This window comes from Lagopus leucura, unplaced genomic scaffold, assembly GCF_019238085.1.
Source record: "Lagopus leucura isolate 7727_CA_CO unplaced genomic scaffold, USGS_WTPT01 Super-Scaffold_100026, whole genome shotgun sequence".
NCBI classification, from domain to species: Eukaryota; Metazoa; Chordata; class Aves; order Galliformes; family Phasianidae; genus Lagopus; species Lagopus leucura.
Window position 1 is genome coordinate 5,843,705 of NW_024962277.1, and position 24,365 is coordinate 5,868,069.

The 24,365-nt window shown below is 37.2% G+C and overlaps 1 protein-coding gene across 2 annotated transcripts; it reads right to left on the reverse strand.

The window, feature by feature from the left end:
• Positions 1-1,075: 1,075 nt before the first annotated feature.
• Positions 1,076-24,272, reverse strand: HDAC11 (histone deacetylase 11). Of its 2 annotated transcripts, none has more exons than XM_042880075.1 (10): positions 24,194-24,272; positions 23,331-23,479; positions 20,184-20,284; positions 13,595-13,711; positions 10,177-10,219; positions 9,039-9,115; positions 7,296-7,358; positions 5,151-5,247; positions 3,847-4,025; positions 1,076-1,511 (listed from the first exon to the last, which is right to left on the reverse strand). In XM_042880075.1, coding segments are annotated over exons 1-10 (1,071 nt in total). In that variant the 5' UTR covers positions 24,196-24,272; the 3' UTR covers positions 1,076-1,268. The 2 variants fall into 2 exon arrangements, with proteins under 2 accessions (XP_042736009.1, XP_042736010.1); XM_042880076.1 differs by lacking the exon at positions 24,194-24,272 and adding an exon at positions 23,968-24,032.
• Positions 24,273-24,365: the final 93 nt, after the last annotated feature.

Genomic DNA, 24,365 nt, shown 5'->3' on the forward strand with positions numbered 1-24,365 from the left:
TTCTACTACATGGAAAACATCAGAGTCCCTTCACAGAAAGGCTCAAACCTGAACAGAAGACCAGTGAATACCTGGAAGTTAAGAAAGCTCTTGCCAAATACAGAATTTAGTACATTTAAGATCCAATGCTACAAGCAGTAATTAATACATAATGTACCAACAAAAACAAACATTACAGTCAATCACCAATAATTTGCATCTGAATGCACTATTTTGTTCTCCTATCATAGTACCTCCTAGAACCTCCCATATAAGGTTATTACATTAGCTTACTGTAGAAGTTTCACAGTATTTTATTTCTAAATACAAACAATTTGGTTACCAACTATGACTGTAGCTATGACTATCAGTAATCTTCAAGCAAGTGAAAAACGGTACTAGCTGGAAAAAAATTGAAATTTACTCTTCAAGGCTTATATATGACAAGTAGGTGATAATAAGTATTTCATATTTCTACGTGACATTTTCTGCAACAGTTCTCAGAACACTACAACTAGGTTTTATTTTCTAGTAAGTCAGAGTAAACAAACTACAATGCATAGTAACTACTGCCTTTAAATGCAGGCCTCATTTCAAGAGGCAAAAATTACACTTATTGCTGATCCCTTACTGCCCATCTGCATACAAAGCCAAAGACATTTCATATTCTATTTTCAGTGTACTTAAAAGCAGAATCTATGTCACTGTAGTAAACAGGAATAAAATATACATTAACAAATGTTCATTCTAATAGGCTATGGCTTAAAAGCCAAGCAACTGAACTGTTCTCCATATTATTGCACTTGAGTGTTAAATTGACAGTAGAAGACTGCACAGAACTGCTATAACAACCTTTAAAAAAGCAGTAAATACAATGCATTATCTAAGAATAATACCAATAAGTTTAGTGCAGATTACTCCAGCCACTGTCTGAACCATACCACCAAACGGGCCTGGGAAAGTCCAACCACACAGTTCTTTGAACACAGTGGACAATCCATAACAATAGGAAGCAATTAAAGCTTTCTACAGTAAGATTATAAACTGAAACAAGGTACTCTTGATGTACATTATTCATTACATTATAATAATGTAAATTAGCACAGAAGGATTTGTTGCCTTTGCTCTGGACAGCTTCAGTAGTTAAACACAGCTAATCTGCAACTGTGTGCTGTCCATACTAGGTTATTTTACAGGCAAGCTCAGTCCTTTGTGAATTTCTTATATTAACCTTGGAAACTTCCTGCTCCTAAAACGCCAAATTTAAGGAAAAAAAAACTTATTAACCATCACTGCAGTGATAAATTGGTTAAGTCTGTTACAGAGTCCCTAATCATCTGTTCTACCTTAGGATTTTCAGCTCCACTGGTTGCTAGGTCCTTGTCAATAAGCCCCAGGTTGTGCAAGTTGAGGATAGAATCAGCAATAATGCGGGCAGTCCTCTTCTGGTAGCCTCCAGATGTCACCATCAAAATTGGGATTCCACGGCTTCTGGCAGCCTTGAACACGACTTCATCTCTCTTCACAATTCCCTGCATGTTTACAACAGTTAGAAAAAACTGAAGTGGTACAATATGGTATTCTAGTTCTAACAGACTCAGTTGCTGGCTTATGGATTTGCAGTACGGGATGCTTAACAAGTAATTCAGCCTTGTATTTTGTATTGGGAACACAGAATTATTTTAAAAGCCTTGTTACAGACATTACATTATAAGCCTTTAAAAAAAAAACAACAAAAAACAGCAAATCTAAAATCTTTGTCTTAGTTCTAGAGGACACAACAGACAGAAGTTGCTTACTATAAATTCTTATAAGAATTCTTGCCCATGAGATATTAGGAAGTAAAAAAAACAAAACTGTCCACAAGCAAATGGAAAATTCAAAAATGTAGCTGAAAAATATTTTGCAAAACCATGAAATATGGATGTTTTTAGTTTGACACGACTCTGTAAAAGAACAATGGGTGCAAACACTAACAAATGAAAATCAAGACAGAAAAATAAAGAATTATATCGGGAACAGATCCTGCAAAGAAGTAACAGAATTACAGAACGAGCTGTACACCTCTGGGGAGCAACCAGCAGAGGCAGAAAATGCTATCCTAAAGGAGAACTGGAAGCAGTCACTACTCATGGGAGCAGAACTGCCTCAGCAAATCCTCCAAAATCTCTAGTGGGTGCTCTGAGAAAAACAGACATGGGTTTACTCCCAGCTTCTGCATGTTACTGGTAAAGAACACACAAAAATTGAAGATGACTGAAGCCTACTACACTTGCAATTTAGAAACAAGCCAGAGAGAATCCTGCTGCACATCAAACTTTCTGTCTATAGTGGAGGCCCATTTTGAGTACAATTAACACTACAGCGAGACTTCAAAACAAACACAGCATCCACAACTGAAAACTGGACTATTTAGCTTTGAAGAGGCTCAATGTCTTCAGTTTTGGCAGCTCCACTAGGCTAGGATTTCCAGCTTGGTGAAACACATTAATCATTCCTAAGCCAACAAGATCAGAGAAAAGAAACCCTGCCCTCAGTTCAGAAACTTTTCTCCATCAGATGTCTGAAACAGCAGTCACACAAAGAAATGGCACACACTGCCTTCCACCTCTTCTTGTAAAGATGGAGGGAAGGAAAGGTGTAATGATTTTAGTGACATTTTATATAAACAGCACCCAACTGGCTACAACAACTCACTGTTCTTAACAATTAAGATATGGCAGAAAAAAAATTGAAAAGGCACATCAGTGTCTTTCATTTATCACTTGATGGCAGTCTCCAAACCTCTTCCATTTCTCAAAGGAACTTTTACACAATCATCAAAGGAAAACCTGGAAATTCCAACCAGTTCCCAAATCTTTTTACCCCAGACTCATTAAGGTATCTGGAGGCAATCAGAAAGCAAGAACACACAGTTTGGTGATGGAGACAATGAGGATGAGGAACTGCATCAGAAAGGCAACAGAAACTAACAAGAAACTAGAGCTTTGTGGAAGACTGAGAACTAAAGTGCTGAAATACAGAACAAACTGAGTGATGGCTCCTTTAGGAAGGATTCCGAGAGTTCATAAATCAAGAAAGCATTTTTTTCCTGTATTGAACTGGTAGACAAAGAAAGAGAATCAAACCTGAAAACAGGACAAGGAACTGCCAGGGAAAGAATTATCAAAAAAGAAGAGGAAATGTGAGAGCTATAGAATTTCATATTTTGAGAAAAGCTTATCTGTTATGATATCGAGAAGGTGAAGACCTCTATGCAGCTATACAGGACAAATGAAAATTTAAATCTGAAACTAAGCTAGGGAGAAAAGCTAAACTGAACAAGGAAGTGATAGTGCTATAAGAAAGAATGGAGAAAGTGAATAAAACTCTTCATTTGTTAAGAATAACAAATAGGCTGCACAAGACTGCTAGATATGGGAGACAACAGAGGAGACTTTTAAAATAGACAGAAGTGCTACAGAGGAAATTAAGTGTTAAGATACATACCAAGCACAAGTGACAAAAACATCAAGTGGATTGTAGGAGGGGCAAAGGAAACAGACGGAACTAGACAGAAGAGAATGATCATACAGGGAAAAAACATACATCTGTCTGAATGCTATCTGCATGTTCAGTATGGGTATATTTTAGAGAGAAAGTGAATGATATTTAAACAGGCACATGAAGAAACAGTCAGGAAACGAAGAACAAACAAACATACAGTGAGCAATGGATGCATAGTTGTAATGGAAAAATGTTTTGGTTTACTGTGAAGTACATTCCTTACCTCCGCCTCACAAACTGCCACAAGCAATTCACTTTTAGCACCAACTCCAGTATTCGGCAAATAATGAGAATCTCAACGTATTTTAGTGTTATACAAACCTGAGGTGAAATAGCAAGTCCTCCCAACGGATCGCCATCCAGAATATCAGTTCCAGCGTTGTAAACTATAATGTCAGGTTTTAATTCATTTAATGCTCCTTCCACATGAGTATGTACTTTCTGAAGGTATTCTGTGTCCTCTGTACCCCACTCTAACTCCACCTTCCGTTTTATGGCACCTGAAATGTTTGTGTTATTGAACAAGTAAACGCAGTGTGTTTTCACAAATTCCTCAGTTAAAGAACACTTTTCAAATACTTGTGTTTGTATCAACTGTAAGCACAGTGACCTTGGAAAAATTCCACTGAAGACAGAATTCAATGCAGGGGAAAAAAAAAATCTCCCTAAATCACAAATGCAAAACGTTGATGAAAAACAACTTATCTACAGGACTATTCACCAATCAGCAAAGAAGAAGAATAAAAGTAAGATGTAAGCTAAGTAAAGCATAATGAAAAGAGAACACCAAATTGCTACTGCAGAGAAAAAGAAATCCACAATATAAACATCACTAAGAAATTAAGATGTTTTACTTTTATTGCGACACTAAAAATTTAACAGTAAGAGATGATGAATTTATGTGAATTGCTTTACGTATAACAAGATTTAGCTTTGCCCCAAGCATTTTCAATTTAATGTTCTTACCCTGTAATCCTACCAGAAGGAGCAAACATCTATTCTTAATTTAAATCAAATTATTTCAAACACTTATAATAAAGCATTAAAATAGAAAAGGAGTGTCGGAAAGGTAGTAGAAAGAAATCAAAGGTCATAAAGCCTAGTTTTGCCTGCTTTTAGGCAGTTATGCTTAACTCTAAATCTGATCCAATCAAATTATGTCAGAGCTGTTTCAATATATGACTTCCACCTCAGCATAACCTATGCCTTAACTTAAGGGACTTGGAGCCTTAAATTCTAAGCACGGATTCAGCACACAGTGTGCATGAATAAATCTAATACACGATGATGCTTATTGCCTAGTGAGTGCTGAGTACTGTTTTTTTAATGCTTTCCTTGTTCAACATCAGTGAAATAAAGGTATGCTTATGCTTCTCCCCCTGCCCAGTCTAACCAATACCCACAGGTTGCATTCAGTGTAGAAATGAAGGAAGGCACTTCATTCTCAAAGCAAAGTGAAACACTACAGAATCAACACTATTCTGACATGTAGCAAAATCATTCAAAGTAGTATGTTCTATGTGAAGAAAAGATAACTGTTGCAAGAAAACTTATCAGTAAATGAAAAAGTTATTAAAAAAAGGCCATTCTTTCACATTTGGAATACGAACTTCAATTATACTTACGTTTAGCAAATCCATCTCCTGGATAAATAAATCTATTGTACACATCCATGATATATACTCTGTGATCATTCATGAAGTCCCTCTCATGGCCGTTTCCCTGAAGGAAGTTTAGAGTTAGTTCTTTCTAGCACACTCACACAGAACCATAATCTGCAGATTCTAACATAATCAAGACTATTTAAAACTCCCACGACATCCCTTACTTACAGCCTTGAAGGCTATTTTCAGGCATAGAATCCTGTGGGCTTTGACAGTATGAGTCTGAAGACTGCAGGTATTAAAAAAAAAATAAAAAAAAAAATCAACATCCTACTATCTCCATGAAGGTAATTACAAGATATTTTTTCTCTTGTATGTGAAATAAGAAGTGAAGATTAGAAGATAATTGCTTTTAGCAGCATCACAAATGCAACGTGGCCAAGACTGCAGAACGGTTACATTTTTATACAACTGGAAAGATAACTTCCAATACTTAGAATAGAAGTCTGCTGCAAGGATACTTACATCCTTGTATAAGAATAAAATATCAGACTGCAGTTTTCCTGATAACTCAAGCCTTGGTGAGATAAGCAGCCACTGGAAACATTACAAACACTAAATATGCAATGTAATAGTTTAACTTTTTAATGTTTAACACCACAAATTCCCTACAAAGATGTGTCAGGTGAAAAGGTAGATGCTCAAAAGAAAACAGATTCTGAATACTTTCTCCTTCTCCCATCTCTGAATAGTATTCTTTTATCTCTCATGTAGACTTGTTGCAACTAGTACAGTTACCCTTTCACAGTAATCACCAAGATAATTTCATCTAAATCAGTGTATCATAAGGAACCCATTCCCTCACTCTCAATATATTCATTAGAATGATTTAATTAAAACTAGAAACAGAATTCCAGCAAGTACTTAAACTATATTTCTGTTATGACTTCCCCCACTGGAAACAAAACAAGAAAAACAAACACAGAAACAATAGGCTAAAGCTAGTCAATACAAGCAATAACAGGAATAGGATACTACAATACTTCATATTTCTTTAGGCTAAAACATGGCAATGCCTACTTACTTCTTCAGCACATTTGGTCCAAAGAAACATTACTGATATAAATCTAGGAATACAAGAGCCTCTGGGTAAACCATTTTCTTATAAACAGTAAAACTCAAACACACTAAGAACTGGGACACTCACAGGATGAGAATGTCTGCACACTTAAAAAGCATCTGCTGAGCTAGTACTCCACACACCTCCTACTTCCCAAGGAAAGAAACAATTACAGAAAGGGGCAATTTAGCATGCTGGCTGAGGTCACAGGCATGACAGCTGAATACAAAAATGCATTCCAAGAAGTCTTTTAAAAGAAAAAAATGAACAAAAATTTAACACTAAACAAACAAAGAAAAAAACAAAACCAAAGGCATCCACACCTTGATGGAAATACCCAGACAGAACGGGAAACACAAAGCATCTTTTTGCTGCATAAGATATGCCTTTGTTTTTTGGCAATTTTAGGATGCCTTAACTTGCAGAAAAGAGAACTGATAGAAGATGGAACACTACTGCAATGGTTTATCCACAAAAATCTTCAATGCTTTAGATGGGATGCAATTTCAGCACATTAGTGCTTTTCTAAAAATACTATTTCCTTCCTTTTAGGATTTATTTTGGAAATCCTCCTAAAGATTAGATTTATTCTCAGCATCCATAGAAATCACTCTACCAGGGAAGAGAGATGCATGATTTACTTCATTAGCTTGAAGTCAATCTTTCTACTGTAATACTGAAGGTCAAATTCACCTCCTGAGAAGGCTGCTGCAATGACCACGCAGCTGAACCAGCTGCCATTTCCTTGTAAGAGATTTTACTTTCTTCCGAGAACCTGAACTACTTTTCAGACTATTCAATTCAAAAATATTTTTATATCTAACCACATGATGGAGCTGCAACTCAGTTTTATTTTATTGAACGGGCTTAACAGCCCATTGGAACATAAAATAATAAAAACAACTAAAATATTATCAGCTTTTACCACCTATGATTAACTTTGGATCCCATGAGTTAATATTTCATGTTAGTATTACAGAAAGGTGGTCTGTATCACACACTTGTACTTCTAACAAAACAGTACTGAATACAGCAAAATTACTCACCTGGTGAGCATCCAGATCAATAATTGTGGCTTTAGACACCCCTGGTACTCTTTCAAATAGGAACTGGAGGGGTAAACAAACAAACAGTCAGCTAAGAAGTTAGGTGATAGATTAACTGAAGGCTTGAAGCTTGCACAGTGTATTATTGTTTCAGTTTTAACATCATGCATATCATTTCATTCACCAAATGAAGGGCTGAATTATTTCAAAATTTGTGATTATATAGTAAAAACCTATACGTATCCATCATATGGAATGCAAAAACCATGCATTTCACAGTCATCTGTGCAGGTATCTACCTACCTGTAGAAGAATTTGGTGGAGAGGGAAGACAATTATTTTTACTCATATCCTCTTCCCCCCAGAACGTACCAGGCTCAAAGTAAGATGAAGGACATACCCTACAGCATCACACACTAATTTGCAAAACAGACTTTGCAAATAAGGCTTAAGCTCAATGGCACTGAATAACACAAGAGAGCCCAGGATAAGAAGGGTTGCTGTAGTAGTACTGGATCTGCATAAGCACAGGTGGCAAGTCTCCACATCCCACTCCAGCCAGGCACAGGACAGGTCCAGCTAGGGATTATAAAGCTGACTGTGGCACTGGTGCTGTCAGAGACAGCAGCAGCAATGACCGTATGTTGGGGCAAAGCGAAGCAAGAGCTGCATAGACCCTGAAATGGTGAGCAGCTTGTTTCCTGAGACACAAATGATAGCACAAGTGAGGCTTAACAGCAGGAAGGGAGAAATACTCCACTGATGGAATCCAGCTCTATAAAACTCACCACAGCAGGGGCTGTATGCATTATAGTCACTTTTTAGGCTAGTAAGAGAATTCATCTGTTACTGCATGTCTGCAAATAAAAAATAAGCTTTTCTAATTCTTTGGGTCTTACAACTTTGCAAAATTACTATTTTAAAATATATGTCATAAAAAATGTAAAGGTTTTGTGTCAACTGCTATCTGCTATAATTTCTCAATCTGTATCTTAATGATAGAGAAAACACAACACTGTGGATTGCTTTCTGCAAATTACAGTGTACAGAAATTAGGGTGTTCTGTCATTTAGTGTGCCGCAATCATTAGGTCTTTACGTTTTGATTATTACTGATATTTTATAAATATTCTAGTATACATACTAAAATATACTACGATACTATACATGCACCACAGGGCACATGATAGAAATAAGCTCTAATTGCAGAAAGCCCCTGCTTCAGCCTTTCAACAGCTAAAGAGCACATGTATTCATCCAAATCCAGTGATTATCTTGGACACATTCATATTTTTATTCGTGAATTTGAGCTACTCTGAGGACCGCATAGAGCAGCCTGATTTGAAGAAAAGACTTCTGTCTCTATTTAAGTCTCCATTACGAGCACCAAAACTCACATGGAATTTGCAGGTTCAACTGCAAGACTGGGACAATTATCAGTGCAGATACTACAAGACAATCTGCTTTAGCTTGCTTTTTTTTTTTCCTGCAAGAATATATTAATGCAATTAGAGCAGTTTGCATTTCCATTCATAATTCCGACCCTGTATCTCTTTCCTTCCACTTAACAGGTGCCAATGCACTGCGCTCTGTAACATTAAATATCGCATCATTTTCCTATTCCTACCCATCTCTACAACATTTTATTTTTTCTGATATGAGGTATGTTAGTACTTATGAATTTCTGGAACATTTTTCCATTTGCACAAGTAGTAGAAAATACTCTCAAAATGGTATTTCTTACCTTAATAGCCAGTGTGATATCAGCATATGCACAAAATCCTCCACCTTTGTCACTTGAACAATGATGGAAACCACCTCCTAAGCATAAAAATTTGGATGGGGTAAAAACAAGACACCAGGGAACTTTTATGATCTTTATCTTTAAGCAAACATGCACTTTCTTTATAACAAAAAAATTACTCGGCCCTTCCATAGAATTAAAAACTATACTAATCCAGAAGAGTTTAAGAAACCCACAACAAACATCTAGGCAAGAAATTTAACAACCCTCATTTATACATCAATAAATCACAGGATTTTTTTAAGATGTGCTTAATTTTTACTACTGGATTTTTACTTTATAGATAATACTTTAAAATATCATTTGCTACTGAAGGAGAAAAATGATAGCTTTACATTACACGTGTTATACAGCAAGTCTTCCTGCCACTTGGAGCTTATTTAAAACAAAACAAGCTAACTGGAATGTTGCACAAATAACACTATGCAAGATTTATTGCCTTCAGAAATATCCAGAAGTATTTGTAAGATATAATGGAAAATTTCAGAATTGACGGGCACCAAAAATGACAAGCCATTAGTTCAGTAGCTCACTGGTTTTGCATCACTATTTTGACATGAGGAAGGGTGCAGATTTATGTTCTTCATCATTTCTTCAGTCAAGCCTTTTTCAGGAAGAACCGCATAGCCAAAAGCAGACCAACTGGTATAGTCCAGCTGTGCAGCACGTCAACCAAGCTCCTGGTCTGGTGTTATATGTACAGCACGGCTAGCAAGATCTATTTAACTTCTGCGTAATTTAAAGGAATATTTTACTGAAATATTTGCACATACTCTGAACACCTTTTTCCTCACTTCATTCTCACTACTACAGTCCACACACAGTGTATAAATATCATATCTTTACCTGGTTATCTCCTTCCTATCAACAAATATTTTATCTAGTTATAAAACTGCAGCAAGGATGACAGGATAAGAGAACAAGTACTTAGTTCTCTTTTTTTCCCGTTTCAAGTTTCTTTTAGTTGAACACAATCCAGTCACTTTATTATAAACAGCATATACATTGTACTGAATGAAAATAATGACTTTAAAAACACATGAAGTATCATTTAATACAAATTTCCATTTGTACTCACCCACATTGATTGCCCAGCCTCTATCAACAGCAAGTTTTCCTGCCTGAAGGAAATGACAATAAGAACTTGATGAGTGAATGAGGCAGCCACTGAGTGCTGAGTGCTCCCACCCCAAACGCAGCTCTTGGCATTCTAATGCACCCACTGCATTTGCAGATGCTTTACCAACAGAAGTCATTCTGAATCAGATCTCTCAACACAAGCCATACAAAACTATACGCAGTAAAATCAGTAGAAAAAACTATTTGATTTCACATCTGTATTTTACTCTCCTGTAGTTGAGCATATCTTGAATTGGGCTTTGTGGAGATGAACACTGACCCCTAGCAGACAAATGGTAAACTGAAGGTACAAGCATTGGTAGGAATAAAAAGTGAGCAGAAATCTTCCAATACCCTTCCTTCTCATGTAAGAAATAGGAAGAACTTCAGCTCAAAATTCTGAAAATACTGATTAACACAGCTTCAGCTGCGGGTGGGAACAGAAAAATGCCAAGCATTAAGTGTCCTGTTTTGTTTCTTTAAATAACGTAACATGCACACTATAAATATGACCAATTTTTGCTTTCTGACACCAAATGAAATCTGTGCCTGTTACTCCCCTATGAAATCAAATGACATTGAGGAAATGAAATGTACTGACAGTAGAAAAGATACATGGGGCTAAAGCGATAAAATTTAATTGGAAAAAAAAGGTTATTCTGACCAGTAGGACTCAAGGAAGTGTTTAACTGCAAGATTCCTTAAAGCCATATTAATAAAAGATGCATTTTTATTTTATTAAAAAAAAAATCACATATATGATCACACATAAGTATATGCCATATTTTATATTAATGTATTCTATATGTGATAAGATATATAGTGCATCATGTCATATATACACATATTTATATTAATGTATTCTATATGTGATAAGATATATAGTACATCATGTCATATATACACATATTTATATTAATATATTCTATATGTGATAAGATATATAGTACATCATGTCATATATACACATACAATCATACACATGATTTTTAAAAAGCAGCCAATCCTCCGCTGAATTAAATAATAAGCCTGAAATAAAACTCAGCAACAAGAGGTACTTTTCACTTTCTTTCACAGTAACTTATACATCCTCTGACATCTCCAGAATGACAAACCAAAATTTGTATTGGAAACAATAAGATAAATCCATCGTGCTTCCAAAGATGAAGTGAACAAATGGGGATAGAGAAAAGCAACTTGAGTCCCAATATTTTGTTACACACCTTGGCATGAAGTACATCTAGGAATCACAGACACAGATTGCTCAAGAATATGTTCTTAATTATACAAAACCCCACTTGGTACTGCCTACAGAAGGCTTATCCCTATTGACAGCATTCCCATATATATGCAAACAGCCAGGAGAAGATATTTTACTACACACAATTCTGGTTACTGCTGATACAACACTTCTTGAGGAGACTCTCATGGCTCCGCTGATTTCTTCTGAGATTAAAGAATTTCCAAAAGTAGCATCAAGATACCATAGAAGTGCAAATAGACAGCATTTAACTTTGTGATTTCATCCTTTAAGTTAAAATAATTTTGTTTTCCTAAGTAATTCCCATATAAATTATGCTGTTACAAAATGTTACTTAATAAATATACATAGGCATATATTTTTGGCAACTGTGATGCAAATTCTTGTGTAATTTGCATCATGACCATTAAGCTTTGAAATTTAAGTATATAGCATTATAGCTTCCAGTTATTTTTTACAGATCCAGCAGTTTGACAGGATGCACATTTAAAGTACTAAAATACTGAAAGAAAACGCCATTTTTCCTGATCAAGGCACTGAGCTGTTGTACCATTAAAGATACAAATATAACAGAAAAGCTAAGTATTTCATTCTGCTCTTATCTGATCCTAACTAGCTTTCTACTATCATTTCACATAGAAAAAAACAAAGAGGACTCAAACGTAACACTGCCCCAAGTCTGTCTCACATAAGCCCTGTCATATATTTGGAAAACTTTCATCAAGGCTTTGGGTTGTCTCACATTACTTTCTCAGGTCAGATCCTGACATTCCACATTTTGATGGATAAAAGGCACAGCACCACCTTTTATGCAGTACTCAGAGAAGAGCTCTTCATTTTTTTTTTTTAATGTCCTTAACAAATTCTTCATACATTCATGAAGGCACACACTTCAAAATAGGAAATCTCAATTCCAGTGTTAAATTGCTAAGTACCTATATTACTCTTAACAGAAATGGGAAGTTACCTAGTAGGCTACTTTTGAAAATAATGTCATTTCTTTGTCATACTATTATGGCTTCCCAGTCTTGCTTGCTTTAAATATCTAGTGGTTGCAATAAATCATACATTTATATCTGGTATAAACATACTGAGAGGTTTGCCAACCCGCAGAACAATGTTCTTCAATAATTGGCTTCTAATGAATATAAAAGGAGCAATATCTGCTTCTACCCTTTTCACATGCATCCACTCTTAACAGCTTCCTTCAGTAGTAGCTAAAATGTAGCAAAGATCCATTTGTATCATAACACTGAGGATTTCATATAGGACTTCTTTTTCCATTTATGTAATTGTGACAGTTACCCACAAAAAGATTGGTACTGTTACCACCTTATCACAGACAAGGAATGAATAAAGGGAAGAAAGGGTCCCATTAGTTAGTGGTTCACAAACACGAAGGCATATCTTCCTCAGTAAGTCCCTGGCTACAGCTATTAACTGCTTTCTTTCCACATCTTCAACATCTCTCATGGAAGTTTCTCAGGCAAAATTAGATTGTGTGGTGACTTGCACATCTCTCCTCCTCACAGCACTCATTTAACCGATCAGAAAACAATCCTGTCAAGGTGAAACAGGCTGTATCTCACTTCAGCTGAGCTGCTTATGCAGCGTACACAATTGAACAAATGAACTAACTTTCATTAGTCAAATTAGACACAAAGTGTTAAAAAAAAAAAAAACCACATCATCACACTCATCTTTAAGATATGAGCGCTTCATACCAAAAGTAACCAAACTACAGCCATTTAGTAAATATGTGCTTTAAAGTATCTTCTATTCTATTAATTTCACAACTATCCATTCCTAGAAATTGCTTGTATTTGAACAGTTACCAATTGTGCAGTTTTTGCACTTGCCATAATTCCTGTCACCTCTCGTTCCCTGCACAGGCTGCCCCTTACTACTCCTTTTGCTTCTGCAAATTACAGACAACAAAAATCAGGTTCATCCTTCATCTCTTTATTTGCTAAGTGCCAGACTTTGCTCATGTTTAGGACTGTACACTAACTTGCTTTCCTCAACAGGGCTTTGGGGTTTGAGGCTTTAAGTTACCAAAAGCATTACAACTCACAGGTCTGTATAAATACATCACAGCAAATCAAGAAGTACTTACCATTATTGTTCCTCCTGTCTGGGTTCGCAGAGGTTTCAAAACTTTTCTCTGAACAAGGAAGTTGGGAAGAAAAAGGACTGGTGGAATTTCTGTGATCGTAGCCACAACGAAGGACCACTAGGAGGGGGAAAAAAAGTTGCAATTAATGTAGCCTGTCTTAATGATGTCCTTTAGATGTCTCATCAATTACTACTCACTGAGAAGGAACCCATAAGGCCTCAGCAAGATTTTTGGTTTGCTTTTTTTTTTTTTCCCCCCCTCAAATGAAGGTGACCACAACAAGGTCTATTGGCAACCTCCAAATAGTTTCTCCCTGTTACACTGTTAACAATTGAAAATTTCAATTAATCACCACCACTATTTTTCTCCATACTTTAATATCCAATGGTACAAAGTCAAGAATTTTTCAGTCAGGCAGTATTTAAGAAAAAAAAAATAAATCTGTTCCTGGTGTTGGGGAAAAGAATTGTCAAATGTCTTATAGCAGAATTAATAGCAACCTACAGTTAATAAACTGTGCAACTCTAAAGTACTTCTCACATCAATTCAATAGAATATACCAAGGAGAAAGGAAAAAAACCAAAACCAAACCACTTGGCTAAGATGTTTGAATACTTACATGCACACAGTGCAAATTTTTGCATGGAGAATCAATTTAAGTTTGTTAAGCATATTAAACACTTCTAAAACATGTTTTGAGGAAACATTTTGTTAAAAAGTCGTATCATCAAGAACGTGACTTGAAGGTTAGAACAAATATTTGCAGTATGTAAATGCTTTCAATGGAAAAATGCCAACAAACAAAAGATTACTTCAGAGAACTAATGACATTGCTACCAGGGATGAAACTTCTAAATATACTTCACAGCCAAAGTCACAAGCAAGTTTGTACCTTTTCAATCAATACTAAGACATTCAAGTCCTGAGAATTGGAAGTTTCAAAGCCTGTACAAATATTTCATATGGATCCTGTTTTCTTCAACATTAACAAATATAAGCAGACCACATTCTGCAGGCTAGCTGCTGGTCAGCAAAGACAGGATACACAACTGGCCAACTTTGATGAAAAACAAATGCCAACATCAGGGTATTCTGGTACTCAGTAAGTTACTGTGACTTCATAGATATCACTCTAACTGGTGAGTACTATTTGTGTTTTGGTTTCGGGAAGGCACTGGCATTAGCATCACGTGCACAGGCACTGCTTTCAACAATTCATTATTGTATTACTATAAGTCAACATACAAATACATTTACTGTTATTCACTAATGATAGCATCTGCTCTCAGTCACTAAGAAGGCACTTTATTTTCCAATAACTTGAAAAAATCCTTCTGCAAGATATTTTAGCTTTAAAATAAGCACAATGTAGCAAACTAGATTAAATCTCAGCATTCTGCAATGGAATTGCAAGGGATTACAATTGCATAAAGTATGTTTTTCTCATATCAAATGACAAGCTTGCCATAAAATTTAAACACTTAAACACTCAATCTTAAAACAAACAAATAATAATAATCCCAGTGGGAAGAAGCAGGAATAATAAGGACTCAAATCGACAAGTATTTTCCTGCAGGTTTTCAAGTGATTGCAAGCAATCCATACATAGTGCAAGTGAGCAAGAAGTAAAGCTTCTTATTCAAAGTTAAGGATATTTACAAGAACAGCTCCCAGTCCGAAGACATTCACTGTCTGGGATTTAGTCTTTGGCCATAAGGAAAATGTTGGGACTCAAGAATACAGCTGCTGACATTGATGGTTCTCAAAACAAACCACACTGCAGAATTGAAGAAATATATTGCCTCAAACCGTGGGCATTCTTGCTTGTTTCTTCATCTTGCAAATTTTGCTGTCCAACATTACCCAGAATAAATTCTCAGAACAGTTATATATACACACTTGGAAAGGGACTTGAAAGAAATTGGTTTTCAATAATTGTGCATCTTATGTCATAAAAATTAGAAATGATTTTGAACAGATAAGGACATCAATTTTGCTTTCCATGCTGTCAGTTACCTGCAATAATGTAAATTTTCACACTAGTGATTATTAGCTTCCTTTGATACAGAACCAACTCTTCAAACATTAATTTTAAAAGTCAGTCCTTTCTGCTTTCAAATCATACATATTATAGAAGAATAGGAGATGCTGTTTCTTTTGGTAGATATTTGCTCTCACTTACCATCAGTTTACTGATTCCCTACTAATGTTCTAGTAAATATGTAATTATACAACCAATTAAAACTGGGTCTGCGTTCAGGAAGAAGTAAAAACCACACAAACACTATTCAATGTTACTTCACTTACTCTCCTCAACTATCAACTCAGTTTAACTTATTTTCTTTATTTTTTAATTATTAGTGATTATTTTCTTTCCTGTGCTTCAGATAAGCAGTTCTATGTACAAATTTAGGACTCAAAAATCATTCATTTTTCTTAAAACAAGTCAGGTTAACCCTTCACTGCTATATTTTCCTTCAACTCCTCCTCCTCCCAAAATAAGCACTAAGTCAGCATCACTCAGCCAAACTTTATGTAATAGCCTACGTGAAATGTGATACACCCCAAACCTAAACAAATTTAAGAGTTTTTAACTGTCCCTGTTTAAACTCAGACTCCATATTTTACAATAAGGTTCTACAAGAATATCCCTCTAAATGTTTAATTAGCATCAATGTGTATTCCCAAACTCTAAAATCCTCCATTCTTAAGAATGATAAAGAAACTTCCAAGTTGGAATATGTGGCATTAACTATTCAAGCACTAAAAATGAGCATGCAAATTACTAGGAAGATAAAGCTAACATAGTTGTTTTATGTTGATCATTCTGGACAAAAAACCCACACACAACCGAAATGCATTGCCTTTCATGTTACACATTCACTGCATCCCAGTAATTCAAAACAACCAATAACACGTCATTAAAAGCATTGTTTTGTAAAACTTTTAAAACAAAACTTAAAACTATGTTTGAATCTTTTCTAAGTTTGTGGAGCAGCTCTCAGTTTCATGGGAGAATTCACAGATCCAACACCAAGCACCTAACAAGACTTTAATTCAGAAGCTTGCTGGGAACAATATTGTTTGTGTCACCTTTAAAGGAAGTATGATAGTAGTAAGTAGGAAGTAAGGATAAAGGAAGTATGCTTTAAACTTGGATTAACAAAACCAAAAAGACTAAGCTTGCCATTTATACAAAAGTTTCCAGGTCGATGTATGAACACACCATTATTATTAGTAATCAGATACTGCACTGGTGATAACTGCACTGGGAAAACCTTACAGTGTCCAGGGGCTACTCCAAAGAAAGGCAAGCTGCCAAACCTCACCATTTTTGTGTATCACTCTCTCAACTGAAGAGTCAGATGTTGAAAAGAAACAAACTCACTGTACATCAAATGTTACTTTCTCCTTTTAAGAGGCCTAATTGTTGTTTTAGCTGCAAAGAACTCTCTACTGAGTCTGCAGATCAGTGGACATACTGAAAACTGTCAAATACTGCTCCCTCTAACCAAGCCCTCCTGTACAGTGTTTTATCCAAACGTATTCAGCTACCAGCTACCATTATGTTCAAAACAACACAGGCTGAACTGTTTTACAAGGCTGCCTCTACAGCTTGCATTCCCAAGCACACTGCCAGCACCACCAGGTGACAAACAGACATGCACCTCTTGTCCCAAAGCAGATTCACTCAGATGACAGGGTGAGAATCAAAGCACACAAGCACTTGAGCACTAGAAAACACTCACTGTGATTAGAAGGTCAGAGCCCAGCAGGCTCATGCAAAATTTTTTCTGAAGGACTGATGTACTTCTTCAAAAAGTGACACACTTGTCCTTGATGTTACATATTGATCTTGTACAAAACCAGACTTCCAAACAATTTTATTTGTTCTTGATTTGTTTTACAAAACATATCCACTTTTCACTACGTGTAAATATTCACAATTCTAAGAAAATGATTTTTTCTTAAAAATACCTACATCATTTGCAAATACATAAAAGCAGATTAAAACATGTGAGTTTGCTTGACTGATCATCTGTTTCAGATCTGTTCCAGAAAAACACGTCTTGCATTTGGCTGACAACAAACACTGTCCATGTCATTTGGCATTTCAGTATTCAGTTACATCCTAAAACTCCTGATAGATCAAAAAGTTTCAAGTACAAGACCTACAAGGTCTGAAGACAGGTTTAACCTCATTGCCTAATCCCTTCCACAAATCAGAACACTGATATACGTTAAATCCATTATTTTACCTAGCACTGGAACAAGAGGATGAGCAGGGAAGTACAACAAGCTGATTATCCAAAGTCTCATCACTACCTTATGGATCTAGGTTCATGAAATAGTATTGAGGGAGAAGTAACCTCAATTCAAAATACCACATTTTGTTCTAAGGATTGTTCATGTTATCTTAAGCAGGCAACCAGGGACACTCTTTCTCCTAAGGCAGAACTGACTGACAGTATTCTCTGATCTACTTTGCACTTAACATTTTGTTTCTCTACAATCAACTCCCAGCCCATTCCTAGGACAGCTTCTTCAGCTGCAACTGAGATATCACACACCATCCCCCCTTGCAAGTGTTTCATGTTGAAATTTTAAACGAGGAGTACTCCAATGATTCATTATTTTAAGAGACCCAGATGCTCCCAGAATGCAAGCATCTTTGTAATCTTCAGAAGTGCTAACACGAAATTATATCATTTTATTGGTAAATCTGTATTTGTCTGTATTAAAAAAAATAGCACAGTGGACTTTACGCAAGGCAGCAAACAGGGAACCCTGGGCCATTTCACATAAACAAAAAATAATGTTGCTAGATAAGTGAACACTTTGCTGCTTAGTAGGAGTTCGTTGACAAGACCAATATGCTATCTTCTAATTGCTACAGCTGTATGAACTATGGTCTCAAATAAAGGGGAACAAGCGAGATAGAATTAAGATCATCTGAAAGTACAAGACAGCATTGGTTTTGAACCCCAGGAAACAAGTTATCAGCCAATTTTCAGTGAAGAGATCCTACAGGTACTAAAAACACTGTGTATTTCAAACTGAGCTACACACATTACACTGCTTCAAAGAGGTGACTCAGTAAAAAGAGGTGGGTGGTTCATTGAAATTAAAAGCTCAATATCAAGAATAGCAGCAATAAGATCAAATCTAATGATGTATGAAATTACAAGTAACTTCATAGCTATGAATGAAGAGGCCTAAGTGAACACTGCAAAGGAATAAAGCAAAAAAAGTCAGACAAATCAAAGATTGTTTACACAGAAAAAAAAAAATCAACATTTCAGAAATAACAATACAAGTGATTTTACACCGTAGGCAGGCAAAGATGACTCAAAGTAACTTATTCTGAATAACAAAATGTAAGATTATTTTTGTAGCAATTGGACAGATCAACACAATGGGAAAGGCATTACAACAGACATGTGATGATGGAAGGACCAGCATGATAGAAAGGTGCTATAAAGGAAGGGAAGAAGATTGCTCACCTGTATCAGAAGATTCCAGGTTCACAGGGCAAAGCTCCACCAAGGAGGGATCTCCAAGAAGAGATCCTTCACCAGTGGGGGTCAGCCCTTCTATGAGGTCTAAGAGAGGTGCAGCCAGGCTCCACCCCTTCCTGTCACAGCTGAATTGCCTTCACTCGTGCTCCCAGGGCTGACCGGCTCCTTTCCCCAGGTACTCAATCAGTGGTTTAGGCCAGGTCTCAACAGTTCTCAGACAATTTTTACAACAAATCTCTTCCCTTCAAGTAGAGAGCTGCCAAATAAAAGCAATCTTAACTGGTACTACTCAATTCCTTTTGTGGATGACTGTATTTTCAAAACTGAAGATCTCTTATGGTTTAGAGTTGAAGCATTCATTTGTTAAACTTGCATTTATGTAGAAACAGCCAATGAATGCTCTTTGTTCTTTGTGAATATACAATCCTGTATGAGCTGCTACTGCAAGTGTTCTTACACACACAGCATACAAGATTATGCCCTTTGTTGACCTTTCAACTCTCTCTGTACTCCACTGATACAGGCAGTCTTTAGGTACAACTCCATTTCTTTCTTCCCTACCCCTCCGGCTGATGATAGAATTCCTGCATGGATGCTCTTCTAAGATTATATAAGCTTCAAATCCATACAGCAAACTTTACATTAAAGAAAAAATATTGCATAACAATCAATTTCAGGGTTCTTCTACACATTTGCAATTTCAGAACCATACTTCATTAGACTAAAACAAAACACATTTAAGACCAAAGCCTTGGCAGCAAGGAAAATATTATTTATTATTATTTATTATATTATTTATCTCAAACATTATTATTTTCCTTATGTTCATTAAACTTCACTGAAACATGGCCATGTAAGATGGTAGATTCTCTCTCCCATCCCTCTCCTACACTTCGGCTTTTCTAATATTTTCATTATTCTCTCTCAGTATTCACAATGACAACGCTGAATTCAAAATTTGTCACTGCTCTGTAAAAGTTCATTCTGTATTGAATCAAGTGGGCTATGTGCTGCACTTGGTACTAATTCTAGACACTTTGTTTGAAAAGCACATTAGTTTAAGTACACACCTTCAACTTATTAAGGTAGCGCCTTGTGTGAACAACCAAAAGATCTTCATCCGTAGCCTCCCGTGCTTGCACAATCAAGTCATCTCCAATTAGTTTTTCTTCTGAAACAACAGGAGAAAAATTATAACTGTCATTGTATGCCATATAGCATTCCCATATTCCACCTGGTCAAAGAAACTGCTTTGAGCTTAATTCCTACATCTGTAACGGAAATCACTGCAACCACTGTTGCTTACTCAGTGTTTGCAAGTTTTGCAAATACATACTCTCTACACAAGCTCTTAAAGAGAGGTTATCATTTTTTTTTCAGATAGTTTTCATAGTGTATTCATGGTAACCTCACATTTCAACTAAAAGAAAAAATAGGTATCAACTGAGGATGGACAGGCAAGAAAACTTACAAGGCTCCTTACAGTCTAAGATTTGATATGCTTGGGAACTCTCAGTGTTCATAATATCAAATATTCCTTTAATATGATTTTTTTTGTAAATCTAGTTGATAATAGTATCAAAGCTCTAAATTAAAATGGTACACACAAAATCAAGACTAAAAACAACTCAATTACTTGGATGTTTATGGACATGAACACTTACTGTTAATTCTGATATTTCTGTCACATCCTGACTTCATTTAATTTCAAGAAATACCAATGAACAGCTATTAATAATTCTTTCCTTCAGAGAGCAAGAGACAGTTCATTTTAAAACTGCTTTTAGAGGAGTAACTCACAAAGCATCACTCCAAGATTTCTGTATGCCAACAGCGTGAATGTTTATATCTGGATATACTTGCCAGAAAGTTCCAGTCTGTGTTGACTAAAAAAGTCAAGTAGTGAAGAAAAACAATGTTGCTTTGCATAGGATCACTACAAATAACAAATACCAGGCACCAATGCTGATTTTCCCAGACAAGTTTTAATACTTAATTGCTGCAGGGCTGCAGATTTCCAAGATCAGACCTTTTCTTCAATTTTAAACTTGGCGGAAGGGAAGAACTCAAATGGAAAAGAGTTTGTTCTTAGTGTTATACGAGCACAGCACCTGCAATAATATTTATTTTGGCAAGCTTACATTTCCCTGGACTGCACTTGAGAAGCATTTCATTCACTCACGTCAGACATAAAGCCAACATGCTAACAGCTCCATTCTTGAAGAAAGTAAGCGCATGAGGATTTTCACTGGTGATTTTTCTAGAAGATAATAGGAAACAGCACAGATCAGGTGTTCCCAGGAGTTGCTACAGAGCCAGAGAAAAACAGGAATGTCATAAGGTACCCTGGGGCTTTTCTCTTTTACAGTGAAAAGAGGGTGAAATATTTGGGAAAACTGGTTTTCTGTGAAAGACGCGAGTGAAGAGTAGACATTTCACACAGAAAAGAACTGGGAAAAAAACAAAGACTACACAGGGAAGGAGAAAAGAAAGGCAAAGGTTCTGAATAAGAAAATAGTCATGAAATCCAAGACTCTGATAGAAAAGATCATTAGAGGTCAGATCCAAAACACTGCTAATAAATAGTGTTTTAAGTCATGCAACCCAGTTAAACGAATACAGGGGAGCCTAAAGTAGGAAGGGCAACATTTTACTGAGAAAGATCATCAGCTGAAGAAGTCATTAGGTCCACATGAGCAGCAAAGGCCTGCCTCTTGGACAGCCTTTGTTTTGGCAAGGGTTTGTTTGTTTGTTTGTTTTCCCCCTTCCAACTTAATGAGAAAACTCAAGTTTCAGAAAAAGGCTTTAAAGGCTCTGACCCTAATCTTAGTCCTTATGCTTGCATTTCCTTGAGGTCTTTGTCTACATTTTTAAAGTTATTTAAGAAGCAATAATGAGCATCAACACAAAGTTCTTCTTGCCACCAGAGGGATTTCAAAGCTCCCCCAGAGACATTATCAAAGTAGTATCATGAGGTTGACAAAGATTTAGATAGGTTGCACTGGTATTTCACACTGAAGAGTGCTATTTGCCAGCAGACTGCCTGCACTCTCACGAGCAACTAACTACATTACAGCTGGCAGCAAGGCAGTCATCAACTGCCTGGTTTCCCAAGCCAGACACACTGTCTCCTTCCTTATTACACCACATGTAAAAGCAATGGAAGCACATTGGCTACAGGAAAGTGTACATGGTACTTCCAAAATGCACTGTAAGCTTGCAGTTAATGCAGGAGGGGTTTTCCACTTGTTGCCAGAAACCTGAAGTCTGCATTTCATTTCAGATCCAGGCATAGTCCTCAAAAAGAAAGAAGAAACTGGAATTGCAAACAGCATCTTCAAGAAAAAACTTAATGGAAATATTCTCACACATTTGTACATACACTGCAAGAAAAGGCAAAATCATCACAACTCTGTTGAACACCAAAACACGGCACTGTGCTATGCACATACGGCACCTGACTCAGGCTGTGCTTCAAGTCAAGACCCTGGTGCCCACCCACTTCAGAGGTGAAAATAGTTCTCATCCTACACGCACCCTTCTTGAAAAGGTCAAACAATAAAATTCTGCACAGTTCACACTTGGTCTTCAAACCCCAAAGCCTAGAAATATTTTAAGATTGTCTAACACACTGCTATGCTCATGTTTCTCCTTAATCCTTTTTACTCAGCCTTGTAAAGTTCTAGGCCAGAGTGAAATTCACCAAGCTGGTTACTCTGACTAGCATTATTCATGCCACTGAGAAGAGCAAGTTGTTTAATGAGCTTGAATTTTCAATCACATTTCACGAGTTTCACCCTGCACAGACACCATGACTGAGACAATTCTGAGCTTTGTTCAGTGGAGCGAGCAAAAACCGACATTACCAAAGGACTGTGAAATAAACCTTTGTATTAAAAAGCCCTGATGTAGGAGGCTTGCTCTAACAATTTCATGTTTAATGTGCAACATCTTCAAAAAAGTACAATACAGCATTCAACCCACCTCACAAATTCTGCCATCAGTTTAACTTCTTTAGATTTAAGTCTGCAACTATTTAAACATATTAAAGCACTTCAATGATTAAGGTGCATAGCTAAGATCTATACAAGGAGCAATAATGACATACGGCCATTATTACACTGGCAGTTATTAGCCCAAGTCTGCATTAATAACACTGGTTCATTCAAATGTTGGTCTAAGTGGTTTGTTTGTTTGGGTTTTTTTTTGTTTTTTACCTTTCAAGAAGTTGATTACTTTTCCCCATTTCCCTGCATCAAATGGATGTAGTTTCTCCAGTCCCATGAAGGTGATGTTGTAGTCTGGAGAATACACGATAGGCCAGCAAGTTGGTGGAACACCTTCATATAACTCAGTTCTGTGAGGCCTTGAAAAGCAAAAGCCAAACTAATTACCATTTTTAGCCAATTGCTTATGCACCTGAAGATTTTTCACTGAATTCCCAAGCTATAAGTTGTTAGCAATCACAGCTTAACATCAGGAATAGCTCCTGAGGATGCCATTCCCCATAGTTACAGATAGGAGCACCTGTTAGCTGCTTTGCAGTTCTTTATACACAACTCACTTCCCAGCAGCACAGTCAAAACACTCAAAAAAAAAAAAAAAAAAAAAAAAAAAAACAGTGAGGAAAAAGAAAGAAAGAAAGGACTAAAGAATGTACTGCCTGTGAATTATGCATACATAGTTCACTGCCGACATGAATTAATGGAAACATTTGCTTCTCTCTGACAGCCTTCCATGTTCATCACGCTCTGCCTTACAACATAACTTCAACCAGAGACGTTTCCAGGCTCATGTGCAAACACAGCGAGCTTTCAGACAGGACACACGCACAGTCAGGCCCGGTGCTCTCACCCCAACAGCTCCCTGCCGCACAGCGTTCACCTGAGAGAGAAATGGCCCGGACTGCAGGAGCCGCCAGGTGCCGGCTCGCGGCTCCGCCCCTCCCGCCGCCAGGCCCCAAAGCCGAGCAGGCCTCCATCAGGCCCACGCGCGGCCCACCCCTCAGAGTCGCCCGCCGCCGGCACAGCCTTGTCAGGGCGCCGGGTTCGGCCCGCCCGCAGCCCCCGCCCGTACTCACATCCCCGCGCCGGGCAGGGGCGCGCCACGAGGCCGCGCAGGGGAAGGGTCGCCCCGCGGCCCGGCACAGCCAGCCCCGGGGCCCGCCCGCCGCGGGCGGAGACAAAGAGGGGCCGGGCCCAGGAGGGCGGGGCGGAGGGCGGCTTCGGGGCGGCGGGAGAGCGGGCTGGCGT